General features: G+C 48.1%; 1 protein-coding gene across 1 annotated transcript in view; it reads left to right on the forward strand.

Annotated features, from left to right (window-relative positions):
• Positions 1-21,735, forward strand: part of LOC116084305 (store-operated calcium entry regulator STIMATE) — a 43,898-nt gene extending 22,163 nt beyond the window's left edge. The window contains exons 2-8 of the mRNA XM_031361162.1: positions 7,161-7,209; positions 8,704-8,799; positions 10,936-11,057; positions 15,086-15,198; positions 16,172-16,249; positions 17,157-17,306; positions 18,950-21,735. Of these exons, the coding sequence (XP_031217022.1) occupies positions 7,161-7,209; positions 8,704-8,799; positions 10,936-11,057; positions 15,086-15,198; positions 16,172-16,249; positions 17,157-17,306; positions 18,950-19,048 (707 nt within the window). The 3' untranslated portion in view covers positions 19,049-21,735. The remainder of the gene's footprint in view (positions 1-7,160; positions 7,210-8,703; positions 8,800-10,935; positions 11,058-15,085; positions 15,199-16,171; positions 16,250-17,156; positions 17,307-18,949) is intronic.
• The last annotated feature ends 1,976 nt before the right edge of the window (positions 21,736-23,711 follow it).

A 23,711-nucleotide genomic window follows, 5' to 3' on the forward strand; every position in this document is an offset into this window, starting at 1 on the left:
TTTTTGAGACAGGATTTCTCTATAGCTCTGGCTGTCCTGGACTCACTCTGTAGACCAGGCTGGCCTCAAAACTCAGAAATCCGCCTGCCTCTGCCTCCCAAGCGCTGGGATTAAAGGCGTGCGCCACCACACCCAGCTTCTCATTCTGTATTTCTATCAGGCCAGCTGCTTTAAGAGTGGTGGGAAACAGTAGATTCCATGATTATGGATGGGCCCACTGCCACACTTCTCTGGCTGTGAAGTGAGTTCCTTGGTCAGAAGCAATAATGTATGAAATATCATCACTGTGGAGAAGATATTCTGCAAGTCCATGTTTGATAGTTTTGGCAGAAGCATTAAGTGCAGGAAAGTCAATCCATAACCAGAATAAGTGTCTGCACCTGAAAGGATGAAGCATTGCCTTTTCCCCAGAAGTGCTCCAGTGTTATCAACTTGCTATCAGATCACTGGCTGGCCAACCTGAGGAACGTGCTGTATCTGGGACTCAGTGTTGATCTCTGCTTGTTGGCAGCTGTAGCAAAGTCAGTCTTGATGAGCAGCAGTCCATGCTGCTGAGCTAATGTATAACCCCCATCTCTGCCATGAAGGTCACTGTGTTCATGGGCCATTGGACAATGACAGGGATGGCTGAGGAAAGAGACAGACTGTCCGTAGAGTGGATCATCCTGTTTGATTGCTGAAGTCACCTTTGGTGACAGTTTACATGGGACATGAGTATCTTCACATCCCTTACCCACTTAGAGAGATCTATGCACATACTTCTTCCCTAGATGTCTTTCTCATCAATTTTCCAGTCATGCTGTTCCAGGTCCCTGATCATTGAACAGATCCATTGGCTATGAATCAGTGAACAATAGCACACCTGGCCATTCCTCCTTCCAAACAAAATGTCTGACCATGTGTTCTGCCCAGAGTTATGCCCATTGTGACAATTTCTCTTCACCATTGTCCTTCGGGGTTGTCCTATAAAGAGTTGTAATGCTGCTGTCCACTTCTGGGAGGTGCCTGTGTAATGTGCAGAACACCAGTAAATCAGGCCCCAGTCTTTTCTTTCTCAGTCAGCCGAGTATAGCGCACACCATATGAGGCTATAGATACATGCTTGGCAACAGACAACATTGTAACTGGAGTAGAAACTATAGACATTTGGGCAACTTCTTCATGTAACTTGCTTGGGCCTTTAGGACGTGCTTGGGCCAGATCGCATATATACCATTTCCATTATTTTACTTTATGATTCTGTGGGTCAGATGCATGTGGGCAGCTCAGGTTGCATGGTAACTTGGTGGCCCATTGTCAAATGTTCAGTTTCTACTAAGGCTCAGTCAGCAGACCAAGAACATTCTCTCATAGGGAGAATTGTTGTCCACAGATGATAGGAGAACCTTGCTCTAAAATCCTAAAGATCTCTTCTGTGGTTCACCTATAGTGGCCTGCCAAAGGCTCTAAACAGCATCCCTATCTGCCATGACAAGTGTGAATTTGTGGGGCAGTGGATCATGCCACCAGACAGAAAAACCAGTAAGGTAGTAGCAAGTTTAGAACCCTGGTAAATCTTATAATCTAGCAAAAGAAATTAGAAAGAAAAACCATGGTATTATCAGAGTCCAGTGGATAGGCTAAACAGGAGGCTGATGAATGGGCATAGTACACACCTTTAGATGTGGGTGTCCAAGGAGGTGACCTGAGAACCAGGAGGATGAGAGGAAGCCAGCCACTTGTTGATCTGGAGCAGAGTGTTGCTGCAGGAAGACCAGCATGTGGGTGTTTAGTGTAGAAAGGCCTCTGTGGCTGGAATAACATGAGAATCAGGTCGGAAGAGTGAATGAGATCCCTGCCATGTAGGATGTTGGCTCGAGAAGGAGCTTGCCCTTTACCCTAAGTGCTAGGGAACGGCATGGGGCAGTTCTGTGTTTGTATGTTTATAATTAAGTAAAGAGATTATTTACTAAAGTAAAACATACACATCTTAAATGTGAAGTTTGATGAATTTATGTGTCATGGGTATTTTAAGTGGAAAGGAAACAGCATAAGTCTATTTCTATTTTAGAGAGACCAATGTTGGTAAATAGATGGGTGAGTGGATAAATGGACAGATGAATGGGTGGAAAGAGAGATGGTTAGAGGAACAAACATTCTGTCTTGTTACATGAAATGTAATATGGCTCTGAGCAGGGTATTTATTTACTTAACTCTTGGAAAAGTGTGGTTGATGACCTGTGATCCCGTAACCTTGCCATCTCTGCCCAGAAAAAGGCCAAGAGAAGTGGCTTTGACTCAGATGGCTGTATCAGTTGACTTCATCTTTGGCCTTCAAGTTTCCCATAGGTGCTTGTTGACTGTGGTGAGCAGACGTGGCCTAGATTTTCTGCCCTGACAATAGGCCCGGCCAATTCATTCTTCTCTTTGCTAAGGGTGACTCGTGCTGGCCAGGTGTGCAGTGTTTATTCCTGTGGTGTGGTTCTCAAGGCTTATTCAAAGGCCCCTCTTGGAAGGCAGGCAGCTTCCATAGCACTGCCTTCTCGTGTCTGAGATGCTGTTGTTCAGGTGCTCTGCGTGTGGTGCGAGCTGTTCGAGCCACTGTCCTTTATGACAGGAGGTGTCACTGCTTAGTTGGATTGCCTCCCAGTGTGATCATGAGACAAAGCAGGCTGTTTTCAGATTAGGGAGCGCCCTTGCAGCCTGTTGCAGTTACCAACTGGATTTCAGGGGAAGCTCACCTATATGCTGCTTACAACAGCTCTTACCTGAAATGTAAAGTTGAAAGAGATTGAAAATGCACGTCATAAAAATGCTACCCAAAAAATGTGACTGGCCATGGTGAGCACACTTGTGATCTCGGCACTTGAGAGCCTGAGATGGGAGAAGAGTCAAGGCTAGCCTAGGCTCTCCAGCAAGTTCTTATCTCAAAAAAGAAAATTGTGTACCTTGAGTTTTATATATTCCCTGTATGTGTACACTTTCTAAAAGGTGTATTTTAATTCAGAAGGTTGGAAGAAATAGGAACTGTTTTAGGCATGCCAGGCCCTATACGTTGTTCTAAGTACTCACTGCAAGTGTGAATAGGGGCGGGGGAGGGGGCAGTGAAGCCTGTCGACAGAAATACAGATCCTGAAGGCCTTAGATAGTCGGTGAGGAAAGGGGCTCTGTCCATTTTCTTCATTCTTTAGGAGCATAGTTAATGAGGAGACCACTTGTCCTGGAGCTCTGCCTGAGTTCTGTGAACCATGTTTTTAATGTTAGCTCCTGGCTTTTTACCTGCAGAGAGACTTCTGTCTTCCCAGGGTTCCTTGTACCATGGGGCAAGTTTAAATTCTCACCAACAGAGGCCTCCACACCATTCTTTCTCCCATGTCCATAGCTAATTCTGTTAGCTGAAGGTTTTTTAAAAAACAAAAACAAAAACAAAAAAAACAGCTAGAGTCTTCTTTCTTCTCCTCAGCTTCCTGTGGCAGCTGTGATGTGTCATCCTTTGGCCCAGGATGTCTAATGGGTCTCCCTGCTCCCATGTCACCCTCTTTAGGCTGCTGTCAGCACAGTAACAGAGTAAAGCTCTAAGTGAACTTCAGCTTAGCATTCATCCATCCATCACCACGGGCAAAAAAGAGAAGCCCTCGCCCCACTTCAGCTTGAAGACTGTGTGACTCTCTGCACCTTCCTCTGGTAGATTACCTAGAACCCTTCATAAACCTCACAGCTGCTCCCAGGCTCTTTGCAGAGCTCACCTTCACAGCACTGGTGCACTCCGGAGCTCAGCCACCCTTCTGCTGCTTCACTTCCTCCTAAATGGGGCATCTTACATAAAAGTTCAAATGTCTATGTATATACTTATAGGTATAGTAATTTACTAATATAATTTATTAATGCTTATTGACAGTTTATTTCCAGGTCTTTGTTGTGACAGTGTTACAGTGACCTCCCTATATATTTTTATATGTTGGCATTAGTACTTGTAGAATACATGCCTTGCACTTCACAGAATGCAATGTAAAAGTACATGGGTTGTTAATTCTTTGGTAGATTCATCAAGTTGAACCTCTGGAGTATGTTTTCTCTCCAGCTTTTTAAACAGGGGACATTAGGCCTATTGAAAAACCTTACTTTGTCCTCTAATTACTATCTTTCTGCATCATTAAGTTTCTCTGGCTGCCATAACATAATAAACACACTGGGTGTCTTAAATGATAGACATTTATTTTCTTTCAGTTCTGAGAAGGTCAGGTCCAAGATGAATGGACTAGTCAGCAGGTGTTTCCTCCTCAGAATAGAGGCCTCCAAGAGACAACAGCCAGACAGGACAAAACAAAATACAATAATACAAGGCAAAAGTCTTTATATCAAGCCTGGACACCGCAACCCATTAGGAGGGAAAGTGCCCCAAGTGCAAGCAAAAGAGTCAGAGACATACCCGCTCACACTGTTCAGCATCCCACAAAATTACCAAGCTATCAGCCATAACACACACACAGAGGACCTGGTGCAGACCCATGCAGGCCCTGTGCTTGCCTCTTCAGTCTGTGTGAGCCCATGTGAGCCCTGCTTAGTTGATTCAGTGAGCCATGTTCTTCTGGTGTCCTCCATCCCCTCTGACTCCTACAATCTTTCCTTCCCTCCTTCAGAAGAGTTCCCAGTCTCCCAGGGGAGGGACCCAATGGAGACCTCCAGTTCAGACTCTCCATAGAACGTCTAGCTGTGGGTCTTTAAACTAACTTCCATTTGCTGCTTGAAGAAGCCTCTCTGATGATGACTGGGCACTGGACAAGGCACTGATCTATGAGTATAGCAGAACATTAGACGTCATTTCATTGATTTGTTTGTTTGTTGAGACAGGGTTTCTCTTTGTAGCCCTGGCTGTCCTAGAAGTCGTTCTGTAGACCAGACTGGCCTTGAACTCACAGAGATATGCCTGTATCTGCCTCCTAAGTAAATGCTGCGATTAAAGGTGTGCACCACTACCTCTCAGCTCTGATGGCCACTTCTTACAATGTCCTCACATGGTCTTTTCCTGGTACACTCATACATATGTGTCCTGGGTTCCTCTTTTAAAAAAAAAAAAGCACTAAACATATTAGGACACACCCACAGGACCTCATTTTACCTTTAGCCACTTCTTCAAAAGCACTCTCTGCAAATAGTCAGCAGGGGTCCATCCCATGACGCCATAGTTGTTCCCTTTCTCCGTACATCGCATGGATATAATGGCATAACAGTAGGTTTAGTATATGATTACCTATACTTGTGTCTAGTTATACTAGACTTTAATTATATCATTTTATGTAATCTATTTAATATATATATAGTTCCTCCCCACAAGTCATTTAAAGAAGGGAAATTCTAGCCCCTCTGATACCCAAGTGTCTACCTAAGTGTCCGTCTTACAGGAATCAGAACCTTCTCCTTTTCCAGTATCTGATGTCCTTAGTAAGGGACATAATGAAGATAGAGCCGAGCATGCCTTAAGCCCACCGCCAGGGAGTCAGGCAGACAGAACTCTAAGTTTGAGGACAGCCTGGTCTACAGAGTGAGCTCTAAGACAGCCAGGACGACACAGAGAAACCTTGTCTTAAAAAACAATAATGGTAGTAGTAGTCAGAATGGTGAGGTCCTAACTGAGAAGCGTGAAGTGACTCCACCCCAGTGGAAGTTTCTAACCCAGTCTCTTGTGAGCCTCCAGCCCTCAGTGACACTTGGTGTTTGCTTTCAAGGGCCATTCAGGCCCCAGAGCCTCTTGGGCTTCAGCTTACGATTCCTTGGCATTGTTGAGGTTTGGGTGTACTGTGTGTCAAGGACACGTTCTTTCTTACAGCCCCACCAGCTTTTCAGTCTCTTCACTATCAGCATGATTGGGAGTACCAGGCTTGTTATTCTAGTGCTTGTACAGCAGCCTTGGCCTGCCCAGTGTGAGCTGCTGCATTTATTCAGAGCAGGGTGTACTGACTTGCGTTCTGTTTTCTCTCCCCTTCCTCCTGCTGCTGCACAGTCTTTGGTGGCTTGGGATTTTCCACAAGTTGGTGCTCTCCTGCTCCCCATTCTCATCAGGGGTCTTTCAGCCTTAAGTCAGTCTGATTCTTTCTCCACACTTTGGAATAGTAAATATCACACAAGCCACACTTCCGATGTTTGTTTTAGTTGCAGAATGTCAATAAGAGTTTCAGGGGCGCCTGTAGCCACCACTCTTTATTTCCCTGCTGTAGACAGCATGCCAAGCAAGACAGCTTAGGTACAGGCACACACCTTTGCCCTGGGAGTCCCTTGCCAGCCAAGGTTGAGCAGGTTGTTGCTGCTTCTTCCCTAGAGCTGTGAGCACGGCCAGCATCTCTTCTCCATGCCTCCATCTGGGAAATCCAGCATCTGCTCAGTTCTCAGGGCTGCTTTTCTAAGCAGGCTCTGCTTAGACTCTCCTGGGTCCTTCTTCCCTGCAGGAGTCATTGTAGACCCTCTGACCCAGCACTCAGGACCCCCGTCATGTGGCCTGTGTTCAGTTTGTTACCCTCTTACCTGCTGTATCGCCAGCAGGCTTTTGTGTTTATCTACTATAATGAGGCAAATGAAAATATCCTGAACACTCTGCTATGCTCTGTGACTGTGCAAGTGAGCTCCAGAGCTGGGTCTGCGCTGCGTCTTCTCTGGTCTTTCAGTAAGCTCTTCCTCAGCCTTGAGGACCTGGCTTGCTCACTTCCCTTAGAGAAGCCTGTCCTGACTCCTGCATCCAGCCTCAGAGTTGTTCTTCTGCAGCACTTTCTGTCCTGCACTGTGCAGCTCTCCCATCTCCTAGGGAGCTGACTTTACATTTGTATCCTCAGCATCTGGCTTGGAGTACAATAAGCCTCAGGGTGAGTGGGTGCGTTGTCCTCAGAACATATGCTGGAGCTGGAAGCAACAACGTTGTCCCTCGTTGCTTCTAGTAATCACCTAAATGAGCTTTGTCACAAGGAAAAAATGTAGGTTTGCACATACTGTGAGAAGGCATGCTTTAGGAAGAACCTAATTCTGAAGAGTCCTTGCCAACAGACATCTTCACTGAGCAAAATATGCTGCCCCATGCTGACATACTATGTGTTTTAACTTAGCAACATAAATAACAATGATAATCCACCTTGGGTATGTACTTAGCTTTGCTGTTGGCTTGAGAAACTCCCAATGTTTGTTTGTTCTTTCAGTTAAACGCTTCAGAGAACCAAAGCATGAAAGACGGCCATGGAGAATATGGTACGTACCAAAGTGCGAACTCACCCCGAGAAAGCACTTGCCAAGGTGTTAGGGTTTGGTTTGGGGACTGATGGTGAAGTATTGGGATAGGTAGGACTTGGAACGGGAGAAGTTATGTACCGTATAAAGTATGTGGGATCCCTCAGTTGAGTTAATGTGAATACTGAATAATATGAAAATAGTTCTGTCTTTTCAAAAACTTTTGACCCCTAACTTTATTTATAATGTTGCTTTCAGTACTGGAAGATGGAAGACAATATGAATGGAGCAGCCTCTGCTGTAGGCTTCTTCATCTTGACTTGTTATGAGGTTAAGCTTAAATTCTTGACTTACACAGTCTGCATATGTAATCAAATACAAGTTTATTAGGAAATTAGCCATACATATTTCAGAGATTCTTATCGTACCCCCTCACCAGATGCGACTCAGAACTCAAGGAAACAGTATTTACATTCCCTGGTTTATCTTGAAGGATGCAGAGGAGCAAATGGCTAGATGGAGCCGTTCAGTGAGCTGGGATGTTCTATTCCTGAGCTCAGTTCCATGAGCACGGCTTTCATATCCGCCATCCTCCCTGTGAATGGATTAATTTGTTCACTGGTTCCAAAACACTCGAGGCCCGTGTTTCAAGACTCACTAGATGTACCTGACTGTTAATGTAGTCAGCAGCCCATCTCCTCTTCCTGGAGCATGGTGGGTCTTATTTAATTATGGCCTGCCCCACCCTAAAGCTCTCTAGGAACTACAGTCACCTTCTTAGGACAAAATATGCTCCTGTCACCCAGGACAGTCCAAAGGATTAGACCTCTCTCAGTGAGGGGACCTAGAACAACAACAACAAAAGAGATATTCCTCACACCCCTGGCACTTGGGAAGTTACAGGGGGGACGGGGGTGGGATGGGGGACTCTGGGTCAGGGGCAGAGCTCAAGTGTTAATATAAATGCATGAATATCAAAATACTCATTTTTTGTAGGATGGCCCTACAGTAGCAGTTGTATGTTCATTATATAGTAGTAAAGCTTCAGAAATAGATTCCAAGGATAAAATTCCCAAACAGGAAGTCATTTGGAAGGAGACAGGAAGGCTTCTGGAAACAGTGTGGGCTACTTATTCCTGCCCTAATGAGACTTCCAGTCCTCTTCAGTAGCAACGTCATCATCATGTCAATAAAAGTGCTTTATAAATCGTCCCACATTGCACTCGCTGATTCCTAACAACATTCCTCCTGTATGTTGAGAATTCCTATTTGTACTCTTCCCACACTGGTTCTCCCAAATCTGGCATTTAGTCCTGCCCTCATGGTTAGTGAGGAACACCAAGAAGACCTAGGTCTCAGGCCCTCTGTGTGTTTTACATGTTATCCTTTGGTGTCTCCTTGCCATTGGGTATAGGGATGGTTTTAAGGCTTGGCCACAGACTTGGTCTGTTTTCCCTAAAGTGGTTGCTGGTCTCCTGTCAGATTGGTAATACTTGCTGGTTCTGTTTTATGCAGGTTTTTAGACACTTCCAAACAAGCCATAGGGATGCTGTTCATCCACTTTGCAAATGTGTACCTAGCAGATCTCACTGAAGAGGACCCTTGTTCACTGTAAGTGGCTTATATTTGAATTTAACCTCCATTGAAAATACAGACTGGCCTTCCCTCCCTGCCAGCACAGCCCTCTAGCTTGGGGAAGGTACCCATCCTTTCTCCTCAGGACTTTTCTCTGGTTTCACCCTGTGTATGCCTTCATGAGTTTGTACGCTCGGCTTTTGGTTGGTTCTCAGGACTTTGACAGTTACCTTGTGTGTTGGCTTTCTGTTCATCAGTCTGAGTTCAGTTCTTTGTCTTTCTAGTGCCCTAGTGGTCCCAAGTTCCCAGCAGCGCCCCCAGCAGAGCAGGATAACACTCAAGAGTGGCTATGTGCCAGCTACAGAGCACATGGGCATTTCTCTGTGCTGTGAGATGCCTACAGGCACAGTTATTGTTGAGCATCACTGGCCTCTTTTGACACAAAGAGCATCTGCTGCTCCGTCTGTCAGTGTGGACTGCCTTCCACGTGAGGTGCAGAGCACTGTGTCTGCAACCTTAACCGTGGCCTAAGACTTCTTACTGGAGGAGTGACAGTGTCCCCTAGCAGACAGAGTGACAGGGGCTTCATTCCAATCCCAACTCTTACCTCCCATCTCCAACTTCAAGTGGAAGGCAGCGGGAGGTCATAGTACCTAAAGTTCACACAGTGCAGATGTGGTGAAGCTCGACTTAGACCAGTCTGTGTACTGCACACATCTGGACCCCTGATGCTCTGATGCCTGAATGAATCCTCTGTGTTGAATGCAGAGTATCAGATTTGGTCTTGGCTTCCAAGGGCAGCACACAGTAGACTCAGGAAGTATTTGACAAGTATATAAATGAATGCACGACTGGGTATACCCATTGTCCTTGTTATTTTTCAGGCTTCGTCTCAGATGCAAAACGGCAGGTGTGAATAGCATTCCACACCAATTAGAGAGTGTCAGAGCAGTGCCCCACTCCTCCCAAACCCCCCACCCCCGCCGGAATGCAAACTGCTTTGGGAGCTGTGACTACTCTTTCTGACTCTGGTCTGAGAGCGACCCCTTGTGTCTTTAGGAGGAAGAACAAGCTGCCTGCCTCCCTCTCAGTGCTCTGGGTTCTGGGGACCAAGCACAGTATGCTGGCCCCATACTGAAGTGTTACGCACATCACAAAGCCAAGACTGGGGCAGAGGTCTGCTGGCCTACATAAAGTGTCTCAGGCCTTAGCAACTTGGAAACTCCTTGAAGCCAAGTCTTGCATTGTTCCTGAGCTTATCCGTAAGGAGTTAGAGCCATTTGGTATCACAGAGTATCCGCTCCATGGCCTCATTTTCATCTTAGTCTGCCTAGGTAACTGGAGCCTGTGTCCAGCGGTGCTCAGCTGGATCTGGACATAGGGAGGCTAGGTAAACAGGGAACTCTACCTTGGTGAGGAAAAGGTTATATTTCAGAAAAATGGAAACAAACCTTATAAGAATGGCCACTGTTGGCATGCCTCCCCGTGTCCTTTTCTCCAATCCTCTGGCCTTTTCTCAGGGCAGCAGAACTCTCTTAGTGAAGTAAAAAAGTCAAGTCTGGAACTGTAGCTCTGTTAGAACATTTGCATAGCCACACACATGCACACAGTGCTGGGTTCCATCACCAGCACCTCTAAAAATAAAAAATAAAAGTACTGTTTGCACACATGGGTACAGACAGGGAGGAACATGTAGCCATATTTTTTGTCTAAGAAGTCTCAGAAGCCATTTTCCTTGAATGCCCTAGGAAAGTGGCATAGTTGTGCCACCTCCGTTGGCCAGGAACCATCAGGATGAGCAGAACCACTTAATAGACTTACTGTTGCCAATTGGGTTTCTTTCTCCTCGGTTTCCTTGGCTATTCCAGGTGTGCTGCCTTCTGTTGAATCTTGGCCTTGGCACATATGCTTGAAGTTTATAAGGCTTCTTTGTCCTTCTCTTTCCTGTTCTTCAGGGTTTTAATATTAGCACCTTTTCAGACTCCTAGACATGGAAGCCACCGTTCTGTAGTCTCTTACATAAATATATGTCAGGGTACCACTCTCCCTCAGTAAAGCCAAACAAAGGCTGGGTCTGTTGGCCTTCATCTGGGACCCTGGTAAGTGCCACAGTGAAGCCACAGCTTAGTGGCTTTTATGCCCTGACCATGCCGGTATGTCCTCTCTTCCTAGGTACCTCATCAACTTTCTTCTGGACGCCACTGTAGGCATGCTTCTCATTTATGTGGGCGTACGTGCCGTCGGTGTCTTGGTAGAGTGGCAGCAGTGGGAATCCCTGCGTTTTGGAGAATATGGTAATGTCCAGGGACACTGGGTAGGACCTGTTGGGGACTGCTTTGCCCTGTGTAGCTCTGAAATCTGGGGGATTTAGGCTGTTGACTGCTTCCTTGTGTGGACACAAAGGAGTTCACTTTAGGGCTTGAGATTCGCTTTCCTAGGAGCAGAGAGGAAGTACTTCACTTTACGGGGAAAGAATTGGCAGAAGCTGGGGGACAGCCCTTCTACCAGAGGCACTTGGTCCCACATGCAGAGCTACAAGGCCACCTCGTTCTGCAGAGCTTCCCAAAGATTTCATGTCACCTGCCCACCAGGTTGGACAGATGGGAGCAGCTCTTGTTTGAGAAGGCTGTCCACAGTAAGATAAAAGCCTGTGCCTCTTTCTGCTACACACCTGTGATTCTCCTATTTTCCTGATTCTCTGATAGAACATTTGCCTAGTGAGGAGCTCCTCTTAGGGAGCAGTGTCAGTAGAACTTTACCACAAGAGGGAGCCAGGACAAGTGTGTAGAATCTGGATATAGACTCCCTTCCATGCCATGGCTCTGGGCCCAGAGACCTACTCACTTCTAGGTAGTTGAAGACCTCTGAGAGACTGACAGTTTAAAAGGGCACATGGTTGGTAGAGCTGTCTGTGGAGTGCCTTGGGTATTTCTAGAAATCTTAAGTAATTGTTTGTCTTCAGTGAGGGAATATGAGTTCAGGGGAGGGCTTTTCTTAGCCTGTTACTTGATGCCAATGAGTCAGTGACTTAAGATAGTGCCCAGCATAGCATGTGCCTCAGGACTCAAGGGAAGGCTTCTGAAATGCCCAAACCCATAGAGTTCTCAGTTTGCAGGACAGAAATGGCCACAGCACACAGACCAGTCTGACATCATTCTCATTTATAACACGGGCAACTAGGAGTTAAGTGACATATCCGGTCAGGACGTGTTTGCAGGCTCTGTGTCCTCCACACCAGGGGTCCTAAAAGCTTCCACTACCTCCACCATCACTGCTCACCTGCACCTCAGCCGTCGAGATGCCCATCTGGAAGGCAGAGCTGTCGGCTCCACGGTAGCTGACCAGTGATAACGTAGAGTTGACTGAGAACAGGTGTCAGGTCTGGTCCCCTATCCCACCAGTTCTAAAGCGAGTTTTGCCTGCCTCCCCAAGCACGGAAAGAAGGGAAAACAGCAGTGGCTTTGTGTGAGCCCTGTCCTCTTGGCCCAGCCCCTTAATCCAGTCATTGGTGTTAGGAACCAGAGTCCTCAAGTGTCTTCAGAGAAAACGTCCCTTTGTCAAGGGCCACCCCAAGTCCTCATTCCCTGGGCTGTCTCCCCACTGCCTGTGGCATTGTAGTTGCTGGTTGTAGTTATTCTGTGCTGCTGTAAGAAACCAACACAGGCTTAAGACAACCCAAATGGATTTATCTGTGGTTCCTCCAAAAGTCCAACACAGTTCTGTTGGGTTAACATGAAGGCATCAGTAGGGTTGTCTCATTCTAGCAGTGATATGGATGGTTGTTCTATTGCCTTGTCCAGCCTCTAGCTCTGTCTGGGTCCCTGGCTTGTGATTCTCCCCCTCTGTCTTCAAAGCCAGCAGCCAAGTTCTTTTCATGGTATATCATTCTGACCTTCCACCTTGAAGTGACCCTGTGATTACCCTGAGTGCATCTGGACATTCCAGATACTCCATTTGAAGTCTGAATAGCAACCTTAATTCCACTAACAGCCAGAATTCCCCTTGGCTAGGTCACAGCACATATCATGGGTTTCGGAGATTGGGATGTGGACATCTTTGCAGGACCATTATTCTGCCTTCTACACCTGTGAACTTACCTGTCCAATTGAGACAGGAACTCCATGTAGGCCCCACAGCTCTCAGGTAAATAAGAGGGGGTTGTTCACAGGATAGCATGCTGGGTTCCTAGGAGAAGTCATGGGACTTGGAACATAAGCACAGTTGTTTGGTTTGAGGGGGAACAGCTATTGAGTCACAGGTGGTATCTGTAGTCTGATGACTACACTTCTCTTGCCCTGAAGACAAGATAGTGTTTGGTGGCATGGTGTATCATAGGCTTTCCTGCCTGCCCATCTCAGTGCTCCCTTCCAGAGGCTTCTCAGCACACATGTTTCTTCCTTTTGCCCCCTATTCCTATAACAGCCTGAGAGAATAATTCACCAGAACAAACCATGTCCCTGAGGTTGTCCATTACAGTAGAAAACAGGACACACTGGCCTGCTTATTGACCATATTTGTCCTCTAGACAGAACTCCAGGGAGCATTTGAATAACTCTCAAGGGAACAGAAATAATCAAACAAACTGTTACGTGTCCACTCAGTCCAGCTACAGTGACCTGTGGCCTGTGTACACAGGAATCTAGGGTGTGTGGGTGTATCAGTTGGACACGGGTGCTTTTGTCTCTCTTACGTGGTTTTCAGCATTCTTCTCTTAGTATCAAAAAACAAAAGATAGTGGCAGCTCCACTGTGCAGACAAACTGAGAAAGAAGAGGAAACTGGTTTCTCTCTTCTCTGTCACCCATAGCTTCTGGGAAAATGGAGTGAATGAACACTGAGCAAGTGAATGTGCTCATAACAGTAAACAAGTGGTGTCACTTGTCTGCTTTCTCCCATTACACCAGTCCTGCTCAGACACTTCCCAGTGGTACTTCCTAGATGGGTATCACTGTTCTTACCTGAGAGTTTTAGCAAACAGTTTCCTCTCCTGTTCAGGGTCAGGTGGTTTACCAAAAACATTGTGAAACTCCTGCCTGCAGCCTTGCCAGGAAGAGTGGCACTTCGGAGGCGCTCTGCTGAGGCTCAGGTGCCCTGCCCCGGAGGCCTCGGATCAGGCAGTCAGTGTGTTGCCGCATGCTCTCTGCCCTGCTCCTGGCAGTGTCCAGAAAGGGAAGCAGTGTTCTGCTGGTTGTCCATCACAGCTAGGAAAAGGCATTCACCTGCCTTCACTGTGTTCAGCCTGCGGGGCCCAGACAGGGATGGGGCCTGCAGCATGAATGCCTGGAGATATCTCTCCAGACCAGATTCTCTTCTCACGGCCTCCCTGAAATATTACTTTGCTGCTGTTTTGGTCAGTGGAATGCAGGTTGCCCTGGCTGAGCTTCCAGGACAAGGCCCTGCCACCCGCTCTCCCACTTTGAGGAGGCCCTGTCCTAAGATTCTATGTGTTGGACCATTCTCTAGTGAGGCTGGTCCCGCCCTTTGCTGAGTCATTTCTGAAGGTTCCTGGAGGCCTTGCAGGGCCCCAGGTGGTCCTCATTGGACTGTTGGAGCCCTCCAGGCACTTTCTTACCATCCCCACTGACAGACGCACAGACAGGCCTGTGCCATAGCTGCTGGCCTCGGTCTGTTTCTCCTGTCTTGATGGCTTCTGTCTCTTTCTCCTAGCCAAGGTGTTACGTGGTCCCCCAAAATGAATTAGGTTGCTCCCAAATTTGTTTTTGTTTAATTCTATGAAAAAGTTCCAGAAAGCATTAACTTGAGGTTCTTTTGCATAAGTTTGTGGACTCTGAGTTTCTCTGGGTCAGACTGATATACTCAGGGCTGAGAACAGCAGGGTTGCTGGAGTTGGGGCGGCTGGAAGGAGGAAATGGACAAAGAAGTTGATTACTGCAGTTGATTAGGCAGTGTCAGTCTCATCATGGGCAGAGAAAGGGGGGTTAGCAGCAGTCACTGGGAAAATCAACTGCAGATAAAATAGCACTCTTGCTTAACCCAGCTGCTGCTGCCAGTGGACAGAGCCAGCAGTGAGCTCTTACTAAGTTTAGTTCCTCTTAACTCTGTCCTAGAACTTTTCTTTTTGTTGTTTTTAAGAAAAACATTCTGGTATGTCCAAATTAGGAATTCTGGCTTTATTTAGAGCACTGCCTCTTTTAGAAATGAGGTGATTTATAGAGCTTTAGGGACTCGTAAAGTACCTTAGAGCCAGGGTTCTGGGATCCAGCTAGGGGCATGAGGGCTCATAATGAGCTGCAAAGGGGTTGGGTGGTGATGTCCTACTCAGATCCTGGTGTGTGTGGCTAAGCGCCTGCCTGTCCCTGCAGGAGACCCTCTGCAGTGTGGGGCCTGGGTAGGGCAGTGTGCCCTCTACATCGTGATCATGATCTTTGAAAAGTCCGTGGTCTTCATCGTCCTTCTTATACTCCAGTGGAAAAAGGTTTGCCTCCATCCCTGCTTCTGCTGTCCTCTGCTAAGCCACGTAAACGACTTCCCCGGCATCCACAGCCCTGGCCCCTGGCCTGCTTGTTTCTGTTTTAGCTCTATGAGTGAGTCCTGGATCTGGTCTGATGTAGCAGCTGTTTATAAAAGCATTAGTTTGTCATTCTTGTACTTGGTGTCCGCCCACTTGGTGTAAACACACGTCTTCTCTAGATGAAGCCTGAAGATATGTAAACGTAATGGAAATACAGCCCCTTCTGCTGTGTTGCTTGGTCTGATCAGTCTGCAGACTTGGTAACTGTGAATGTGTCTACACTGGTAAATGTCCTTCATACATGTGTCTGCTAGTTCAGCTGAAGCCACGAGCAGTGTCTGAGGTCTTTACCCACCTACATATTAATACCTGGGTAAGCCTGTGGCTTTGCCAGCCCTGCCCTCTGCCCTCTGACCCCAGCACGATCAAAATGGCTCATTCCCACATAAATCAGCCAAGGAGCCTTCTAGTTGCTCAGATACTGGCTTTGGTTTTTTTTTTCTGTGGCTGAGTTCTCACCTTTTTAAAGAAAATAAGCCCAAGGATTCAGGGCTCCTGTGCTCCAGAAGCACGGGCTGCGCAGCGTTGCTGCTGGAGAGTGCTCCAGGGCTTTGTTGCCCAGGTCTCTAAAGGTCATCCACTGAATTTCTTCCCACCAAGCCCTTGAGGACCATGCTTACCGCTACTGCTCTCCGGGGCTTCAGGCTCCCCGCTTCAGGACCTGGGTCCCACTTGATCTGACTCTGCCCTCAGGTCCACAGGGGAAGCTACTCCAGAGCCAATGGCCCAAAGCTCTGACTAGCTCTTACCAACAGTCAAATCTAGGGTCTATACAGCCATGAGTGTAAGGGGCTGTCCCCAGTGCCTCTTGGGGAGTGTCTAAGTCTCCTGTGTGCTACCCCTGTGCTCTCCTCACTGTGTCTGTTTCTCTCTGCAGGTGGCCCTATTGAATCCAATTGAAAACCCAGACCTGAAGCTGGCCATCGTCATGCTGATAGTCCCCTTCTTTGTCAATGTCAGTGCCTTGTTGAGTGTCTTATCCCAGCTTGTACCCTGCCACCAAGGGTTCCTGTTCAGAGCTCTAAATGTGACACAAAAGTCACATTTACAGCCTAAGACAATCCTTTCTATCTGTGTAGCCAGTTGTTACCTTCCATCCCATAGCCAGTCTTGAACGTGGTATCAGAAGTCAGGTATCCATTCTAGGGCCCCTATTTCAGGGAAAGGATCGTAGGAACTATGACTTACCTTCCCTGATAGGCCACTGCACTGAGATCCCAGCCTGTGTGTGACAGTAACTTCTAGATCAGGGTCATTTCAAGTGTTCTCCGGATAGTTACTGTTGAGTATAGACCTCAGAGAAACTCTTCAGCACAGTGGCCACATGTGAAGAACCAGTGATGTAGAGCACTAAAGGAATGGGGGCCCCCTGAAGCAACAGTGTCGCCCACCTGTGACGGACCCATGAGGCTCAAAATGGGCAGTTAGAGACCTAGGTCCTCTGCCCAAAACAGGCTGCCTGGTTTGTTTGTTGTTTTGTTTTTACAGTCAGGGTCTCCCTACATAGCCCTGTCTGTCCTAGAATTCACTAAAGTAGACTATGCTGCCCTCAAACTCACAGAAATCAATCTGTCTCTGCCTCCGCAGTGCTGTGATTAAGGGCGTGTGCCACCACACCTGGCCCTGGGCTGCCTGTTATTTAACACAACAAAAACCCATAAGTGACCACAGCAAGAATTACCCTGCTGTTCTCTGATAATAAAAGTACAGCAAATGAAAGAGAGAGTGACTGGTTTTCTTGAATATTCCGAGAGATGGTCAGGGCTGAGTGAGGCTTCTCTTTTCTCGGTGGAAGGGGCGGGCATGGAGCCCATTGCTTTTTCTTGTTTATCCAGAGTAACCTACACTTTTTCTTCCCACAGGCTTTCATGTTCTGGGTAGTGGACAATTTTCTCATGAGAAAGGGGAAGACGAAAGCTAAACTGGAAGAAAGAGGAGCCAGCCAGGACTCGAGGAATGGGAGCAAGGTTCGCTACCGAAGGGCAGCATCCCATGAGGAATCTGAGTCTGAGGTAGGAGCTTCCCTGGCCCTCCCTTGCCCTCCCTGGCCCTCCTTGGCCCTCCCCACGAGCTTGGCCGCCATACCCTGGGCTCTGGGGGTCTCTGCTCTTAAGTGTGTACCTGCTGATTCACAATTCCAGTCAGAGGGAAGGAAGAAGCTGAGCTGAAGAGTGGCCGGGTCAGAGCCTCATTAGCTTGGGCCCAATGTCTGCTGTCACATGTGCCTTCTCAGGCCAAAAGGATGTTGTATGTAGATTTGCTTTAGACTGTCCCTGTGGCAGTGGAGACAGCTAGGTAAGGTGAAATCCACCTTATTCCAGGGAAGCAGGTACTTGGAGCCCTGTTCTTCACTAACGAGCAAGGGAAAAATTTGTAAAATATAGGACTAGCTAAACCTCATGGAGATCACCTCATCTCCCTTTACCTGCTGCTGCCTGAACATAAGGAAGCAGCATGCATGAACACAGACAGCACAGGGCAGGGGAGTGTGTCCCAGCTGGGCTGCAGCATTCACTACCTGTGCCTCAGCGTGCAGCAGCTGGGTTGGAGAGGCCAGAGGAAACTCCCATAGTGCTGAGCGAGGTGCTGCCAATGGGAGCTACGGGCATGGCTGAGATTAGCCAGACTTGTAGTACATGGCTTTAATCCTGCACTTGGAAAGTAAAGACACTCAGATCTCTGTGAGTTCGAAGTCAGCCTAGTCTGCATAGCAAAGTCCAGGCCAGAAAGGGCTATATAGTAAGACCTTGACTCCCCCAGCTACCCCCTCCCCAAAGTGACTTAGATGGCTACCATCCTGAGACCTGAGGATGAGGAAAAGCAAATGCACAAATGGCTCACCACCACACATCTGCATCTGTGACTGAGCGTAAACACCCACACTGGAGAACCCTGGGCAGGCTGAAGGAGTTTTAAACGATGAATAAATTAGAAAGCAAGCCCATATTTTCTCCAAGTTTGTATTCTGGTTACAGGGGTTACATCATAATAATTGGCCAACATTTGGCAAATGACAAAAAGCCAGAAAGCAGGGCTTTCACAACCACATGATCAAGTGATACAGTCCGCAGGAAGGGTAGTATGGCTCTTTGTCCCAACCTTGGAGTAGGAGTTCACATTCCCCTGCACGGCTGGGCTTTGGGCTCTTAAACCTTCATGCAGGCCATTCCAATCTTCCCGTGGTACTCAGAGTAAAGTTTAAGGCCAGCAGCTGCGGCAGGAGTGAGCAAGTTTGTCCTTAGTGTCTCAGCTGCATGGAGGAGTGAAGCACTTCCCTCTTTATCTTCAGAAATGACAGAGGTGGCTCAAGACAGCCCCTCTGAAACTGCACTGCCTGTGTGGTCCCTGGGATGATTCCAGTCTCTTTTGAATGACACTGTATTCAAGGCAGTTCCAGGACCATGAGATTCCATGCGCTGCTTGGCTTTGATCAGTTTTAGATCTGTCTGGAAACTAAATGAAGGCATTGATGGGGTGGGGGTTGGGGGTGGCAGATTAGGGGTGGTGACTTTAATGCTAGCTTCAACGGGCCAGCACATCTCACTGTGGAAGGGGGAGTGGGAGACATGAGGCCTCCCAGAGGGGCTGGGTTCCAAAGAAGACACAGAGCACAGAAGGCACTAGCATCTCAGGCTTTGCCTCTTGACCGCCTCAGATCCTGATCTCAGCTGACGACGAGATGGAGGAGTCTGACGCCGAGGAGGACCTCCGGAGACCTGTGAAGAAGAAGCACCGCTTCGGGCTGCCTGTATGACACATTCCCACGCTGCGGGTGACAGTCCTGGGGCCCAGCCCTGCAGCAGCGTTGCTTCCCTCCTCTCTACCCTCCTCTTCTACCTCCACTCCTCCTGCTGTCTCTGCCCGCTCTCCACCCGCCCCAGACGACTGTGACTTAAAAGAGGGAAGAGGACCAGTGCCTGAGGGGGCTGTGGGCAGCTGGAGTTCCCACTCAGTTGCACTACAAACACTGACCAAATATGCAAGCGAAGAGCTTTGTTTGTTTGTTGTTGTCCCTTTGGGGTGCTGTGAGACCCCCTGTCCTGTCTGACCAAGTGGCATGGTGGAAGGAAACAGCACACAGACTGTTGCAGGGCCTGGAGCTGAGGCTGCCAACCTTGTGGACGAGTGACGTGCTTGCGGTTAGCAGTTGCTGGTTGACCCAAGTTGGAACAGGAATGCTTTCTTAACTCAAAATGGCTTTTGTAACTCTTTATTTCTAAAGCCAATTTTATGAGCTGTGACAGTGTTACTGTTTTTTGAGTATGTGTTTATTTCCTACAAAGTCTCTATGGGTCTAATGGGCAACAGATTTTTAAGTCTTCCGTATGCTGTTTGACTTTTATATTTTTAAGTTATATTTTCATACTATTGTATTTAAAACTCTTTTTAATCCCCAAAGACATGGATTTGTTCGCCTTTCATGGGGTATGAGCTGGTGGGAAATGGGTAAAACTGAGGAGGTTTTTAGCCAGGAATATTGTTAGGTAACGTCAGTGATGAGGTAAATGGTCTTGATGGGAAGGTAGAGAGATAGAGCTTATCTGTGGTCACAGATCCATAGTTAAGGTCAGAACTTTCTCAGGAGGCAGCTACTCAGGTAGATCTGTGTGCTCCAGTGTAGGGACAGACAGAGCCCTGCCAGGGCTATAAGCTGTCAGGTTAGAGGCATTGGTTAAACTTCATTCAGGAAGGAGCCCAGGAGTTAGGCATTTGTGTCCAGAGGACTCAAGGCCACCAGGCTACTCCCACTGGTTTCCTGCCTCTCTCAGTCTCTAAATTGCAAGTGTTAGAATGGCCCGGTCTCGACTACCGGAACAGCAGCTTGCAGAGCCAACCTTTGCCCTGGTCTGTCACCAGCTGTCACCTGCTTGCTTGCTCAGCTGTCTTCCTGGCTGGAAAAGCCTGTCACCGTGCCCTCCAAAGTTGTGAAGTGACTGCAGCAGAGCAGACACTGGTGAGAGCCATGTTTGAATGTGTAGGTTATATGAGGCATTTCTAACTGGCTCTTCTTTGCTGGCCACACCCACTCCTCAGCCTGGCTGCGGTTTACCTGTGGTCCAGGCTGGCCTGGGAGCAGTGGGGCGGGGCTGTCTGATAGCCTGTCAGTGCAGCCGGCAGCACAGCGGTAAGGAGCACAAGGACACCCCACCACCTCATGGGCTGGAGGAAAGACAAGCACAGAGGACAGCTCTCCTCAGAACCTCCTAAGCCTGGATCAGAGTGTACTTTGCATATGCATACAGGATCTAAATATGCTTGTGACCTGTGACCCTAGCCCTTACCCAGGGTACCCAGGGCTGTCTTCTGCCACTTGAAGTCTTACTTGTCGTAGACAGAAGGGTATGCTCTGGGTGGCTCTCTCAGCTCATTGTCTAGTGCAAGCACTGCTGAGAAGAGTGAGTCTGCTGTGGAGGCTTCACTTTCCAGTCAGGCAGAGGTCATGACCTGGAATGGATTGGCCAGGTCCTGCCTTCTTCCCGTTTCCCATTTCCCGTTTCCCTTCCATCCCGTCCTACATTCTCTCCCCTTCTCTAGTGAGCTTCCACTCAGCTGTGTGGAAGGGTACAGCTCACACTCCTGGTGAGATGGCCAGCTCCCAGGGGCGTTGCTGACGTCATCCTTACATCCCCTTCCTGTTTCGCTGTGCTTTAGCTGGCCTGTGCTGTGCACACCCCTGCTGTCCTTCTGGAGCTCAGAGCTCAAACCTCATTTTCAGACTTGAGGCACGGAGGCGGGGGAAACACTATCAAGGATGGAAACTCCCGGTGCACAGCCTCCCACAGGGGATCCGTAAGGTCCTCCCAGCTCCCAGGCACAGGGCCTGGAGGACAGAAAGGAAGTGAGTGCAGGTTCCTTCTGCGTCCTGATTTCCACTAAGGGCTATAGTCGCTAGCTGCAGCTGTAGAGCTGGCTCAGCAGGAGAGGAGGTCCAACAGGTATCCGCTACTGGAGCCTGTATGTGTGTAGGCTTGATGTGTGTTTGTCCTTCCCTCTTCCTGTGTGGATGTGCGCACGCACTCATGCAGCATAAGCACATACACTCACACAATTCTGCGTCCCTCAGGAGAGCCTCTGGTGGCTGACAAGGTCTTCTGTTACTATGGTGCACTGTCTCACTGGTATGGATGTAGAGGGCTCTAGTCAGGACTTCTTCCTGAGCTGTCCCCCCTCCCTGGAACGAGTGTCCGCATCACTTGTTCCAAGTTGCCTTATGAGGTGGGACCCTTTACTGGCTGATGTCAGGCAACACCGAGCTAGAAAAAAAAAAAAAAACAAAAAAACAAGAAGTGGAATGCTGATCTAGCTATGGTGTGCTGTCAATCTGATTTGTCCAAATAGGTACCTTGGCCAAGCTGTTCTTGGTGGAAGCTTGCAAGCCAAGGTGATGAATGAGGGTCTTTTTGTAACTAACAGAAATAAACCAATGAGAGAGAGCTGACACCTAAGTCAGAGACATGGTGATTACTTTTTTTATTTCCTTTGCCTGTTGGCGGGCGTTTGGGAAAGGCCGGGATGGATGGTGAGATCCTGTGTGGCAGCGGTCCGGATGGTATGTGAGGTAAGCCTCGGAGCCCCTCAGCCCTGGAGCATGCTGGGAGCAGCTTCCTGCCTCACACTTTAAATTGTGAACTCCCTAGCACCAAGGAGTCATGGGTTCATGTCACCTCTCCTGCCTCTTTCCTCAGGGAAAACAAAAAGACTCAAATTCAAGTTGAAACTTCTCTCTGGCAGTATAGGCTGCTGGCTAGAGCTCAGGATGCCCATCTGAAAGGCGCCTCAGGACCTGGAAGGGACAGACCCAGACTGTCCCTCCTGCCAGGCTGCAAACCTTATAGGATGTAACCTCATCTTGTTTGTTTTGGTTTGGTTTTGGTTTTAGTTTTTTAAGACGGTCTTATTGTGTAGTCCTGGCTGTCCTGGACCTAGCTCTGTGGATCAGGCTGGGCTTATACTCACAGATCTGCCTGCCTCTGCCTCCCAAGTGCTGAGATTAAAGGTGTGCGCCACCTCACCCTCCTCCCAAAGTGAACTAGCTCTTAAATGAAGAGTCACACAGCTTTCAGTAAGAGACTAGTTCCTAGTGAGGGACCTGTGGTCAGCCTTGCTTTGAACACCCTGAGTTCTGAGTGGGTGAGTGGATTGGTGAATTGGCTGGTTGCCTGGTTTAGTTCTAAATTTTTCTTTTCCTAGGGCTTATTTAGAAGTCAGACCTATGTGAAGAAAGCACCTCACTTCAGCTGCCAGCCGAGGCTCTTTAAGCAGTCATGAGTCACAAGACACATTTTATAGATGAAAGAGAAGATGGTGTACTTCCATTGTAAACTGGCTTGTAGTAAATTTCCACATCTTATTACATAAAAGAAGAAGAAAGAAAAAAAACCAGCACTTTTGTGGTCGTTGGTTATGTGTTCTATGGAGTTAAAATAACTCTGCGGGTTAATAAACCTTCCGATGGCTCTTGGCAACTGTGGGCACAAAGTCTGCAAGGGAAGAAACCAAGCATGGTCTAGCCATCATCCCTGAGGAGCCTGACCCAAGTTTTCCTCCTGGATCGTGAGAGCTGAACACCCCTTATCCTTGCCCTTTAGGCTAGAACTAGACAGAGCCAGCTGTGGGCACTCCTCACAAGGCATGGCCTGGCCTTTCCTTGGAATCGTGGGTATTGCTCAGGCCCATGCTTACAGACCTGCTAGTGCCCACACTGACCTACAGGGAACCAGGGCCAGAACAAAGAATGGGCTGGAGTTTGAGGCACAACAGCTATGGAATGACATTTAGGGTAACTGTTAGTGCCTGGTTGAATTTCATCTGCCTGGTGTCTTCAGGGATAAAAATAATGTCCATTGTAGACTGGAGGGAGCAGAGATAAGTCTAACAAAGATAAACCTCCATCCCGCGTCTACCACGGTCCACCTCAGGCTTAGGGTCCCTGCATTGCCCGGAGTGATCTTTCCATGCAAAGATGAAGTCAGTGGGGGTGCTAAATGATTTTCCAAGGGAGCTCTGTACTTTTCACCCCGTCTCCTAAAGTCCTGCCAGCCAGCTTCCAGGTTTCCATCTTAGGCAGAAGCTCCCTCTATAGACCTTTACCAGCAAGCATGGTATCCTCCTGGGCCCATACTGTACCTTGCTTTGTCCCTTTATTAAACTTGTCCCAGAGCTGGCTAGAGGACCAGGACATCAGCAAAGCTGTGATACAGCAGCTCCACAGGGTCTCCTCCGCCTTACTGGCTACTCACTGAGTTGGCTGTGCTCACCATGAGGAAATGCTTCCAAGCAACAGAAAGGAAGTTTCTCCCCTGCTGGTGTGCTGGGATGGAAAATCTATTTCCAGTGGAATCCAGGAGTAGAAGAGAAAGATAAACAAACTCAGCATCCACCCTTGTTCAGGGCCCTCCCTTTCCTCAGAGATTCCC

This window comes from Mastomys coucha, unplaced genomic scaffold (assembly GCF_008632895.1).
Source record: "Mastomys coucha isolate ucsf_1 unplaced genomic scaffold, UCSF_Mcou_1 pScaffold9, whole genome shotgun sequence".
NCBI classification, from domain to species: Eukaryota; Metazoa; Chordata; class Mammalia; order Rodentia; family Muridae; genus Mastomys; species Mastomys coucha.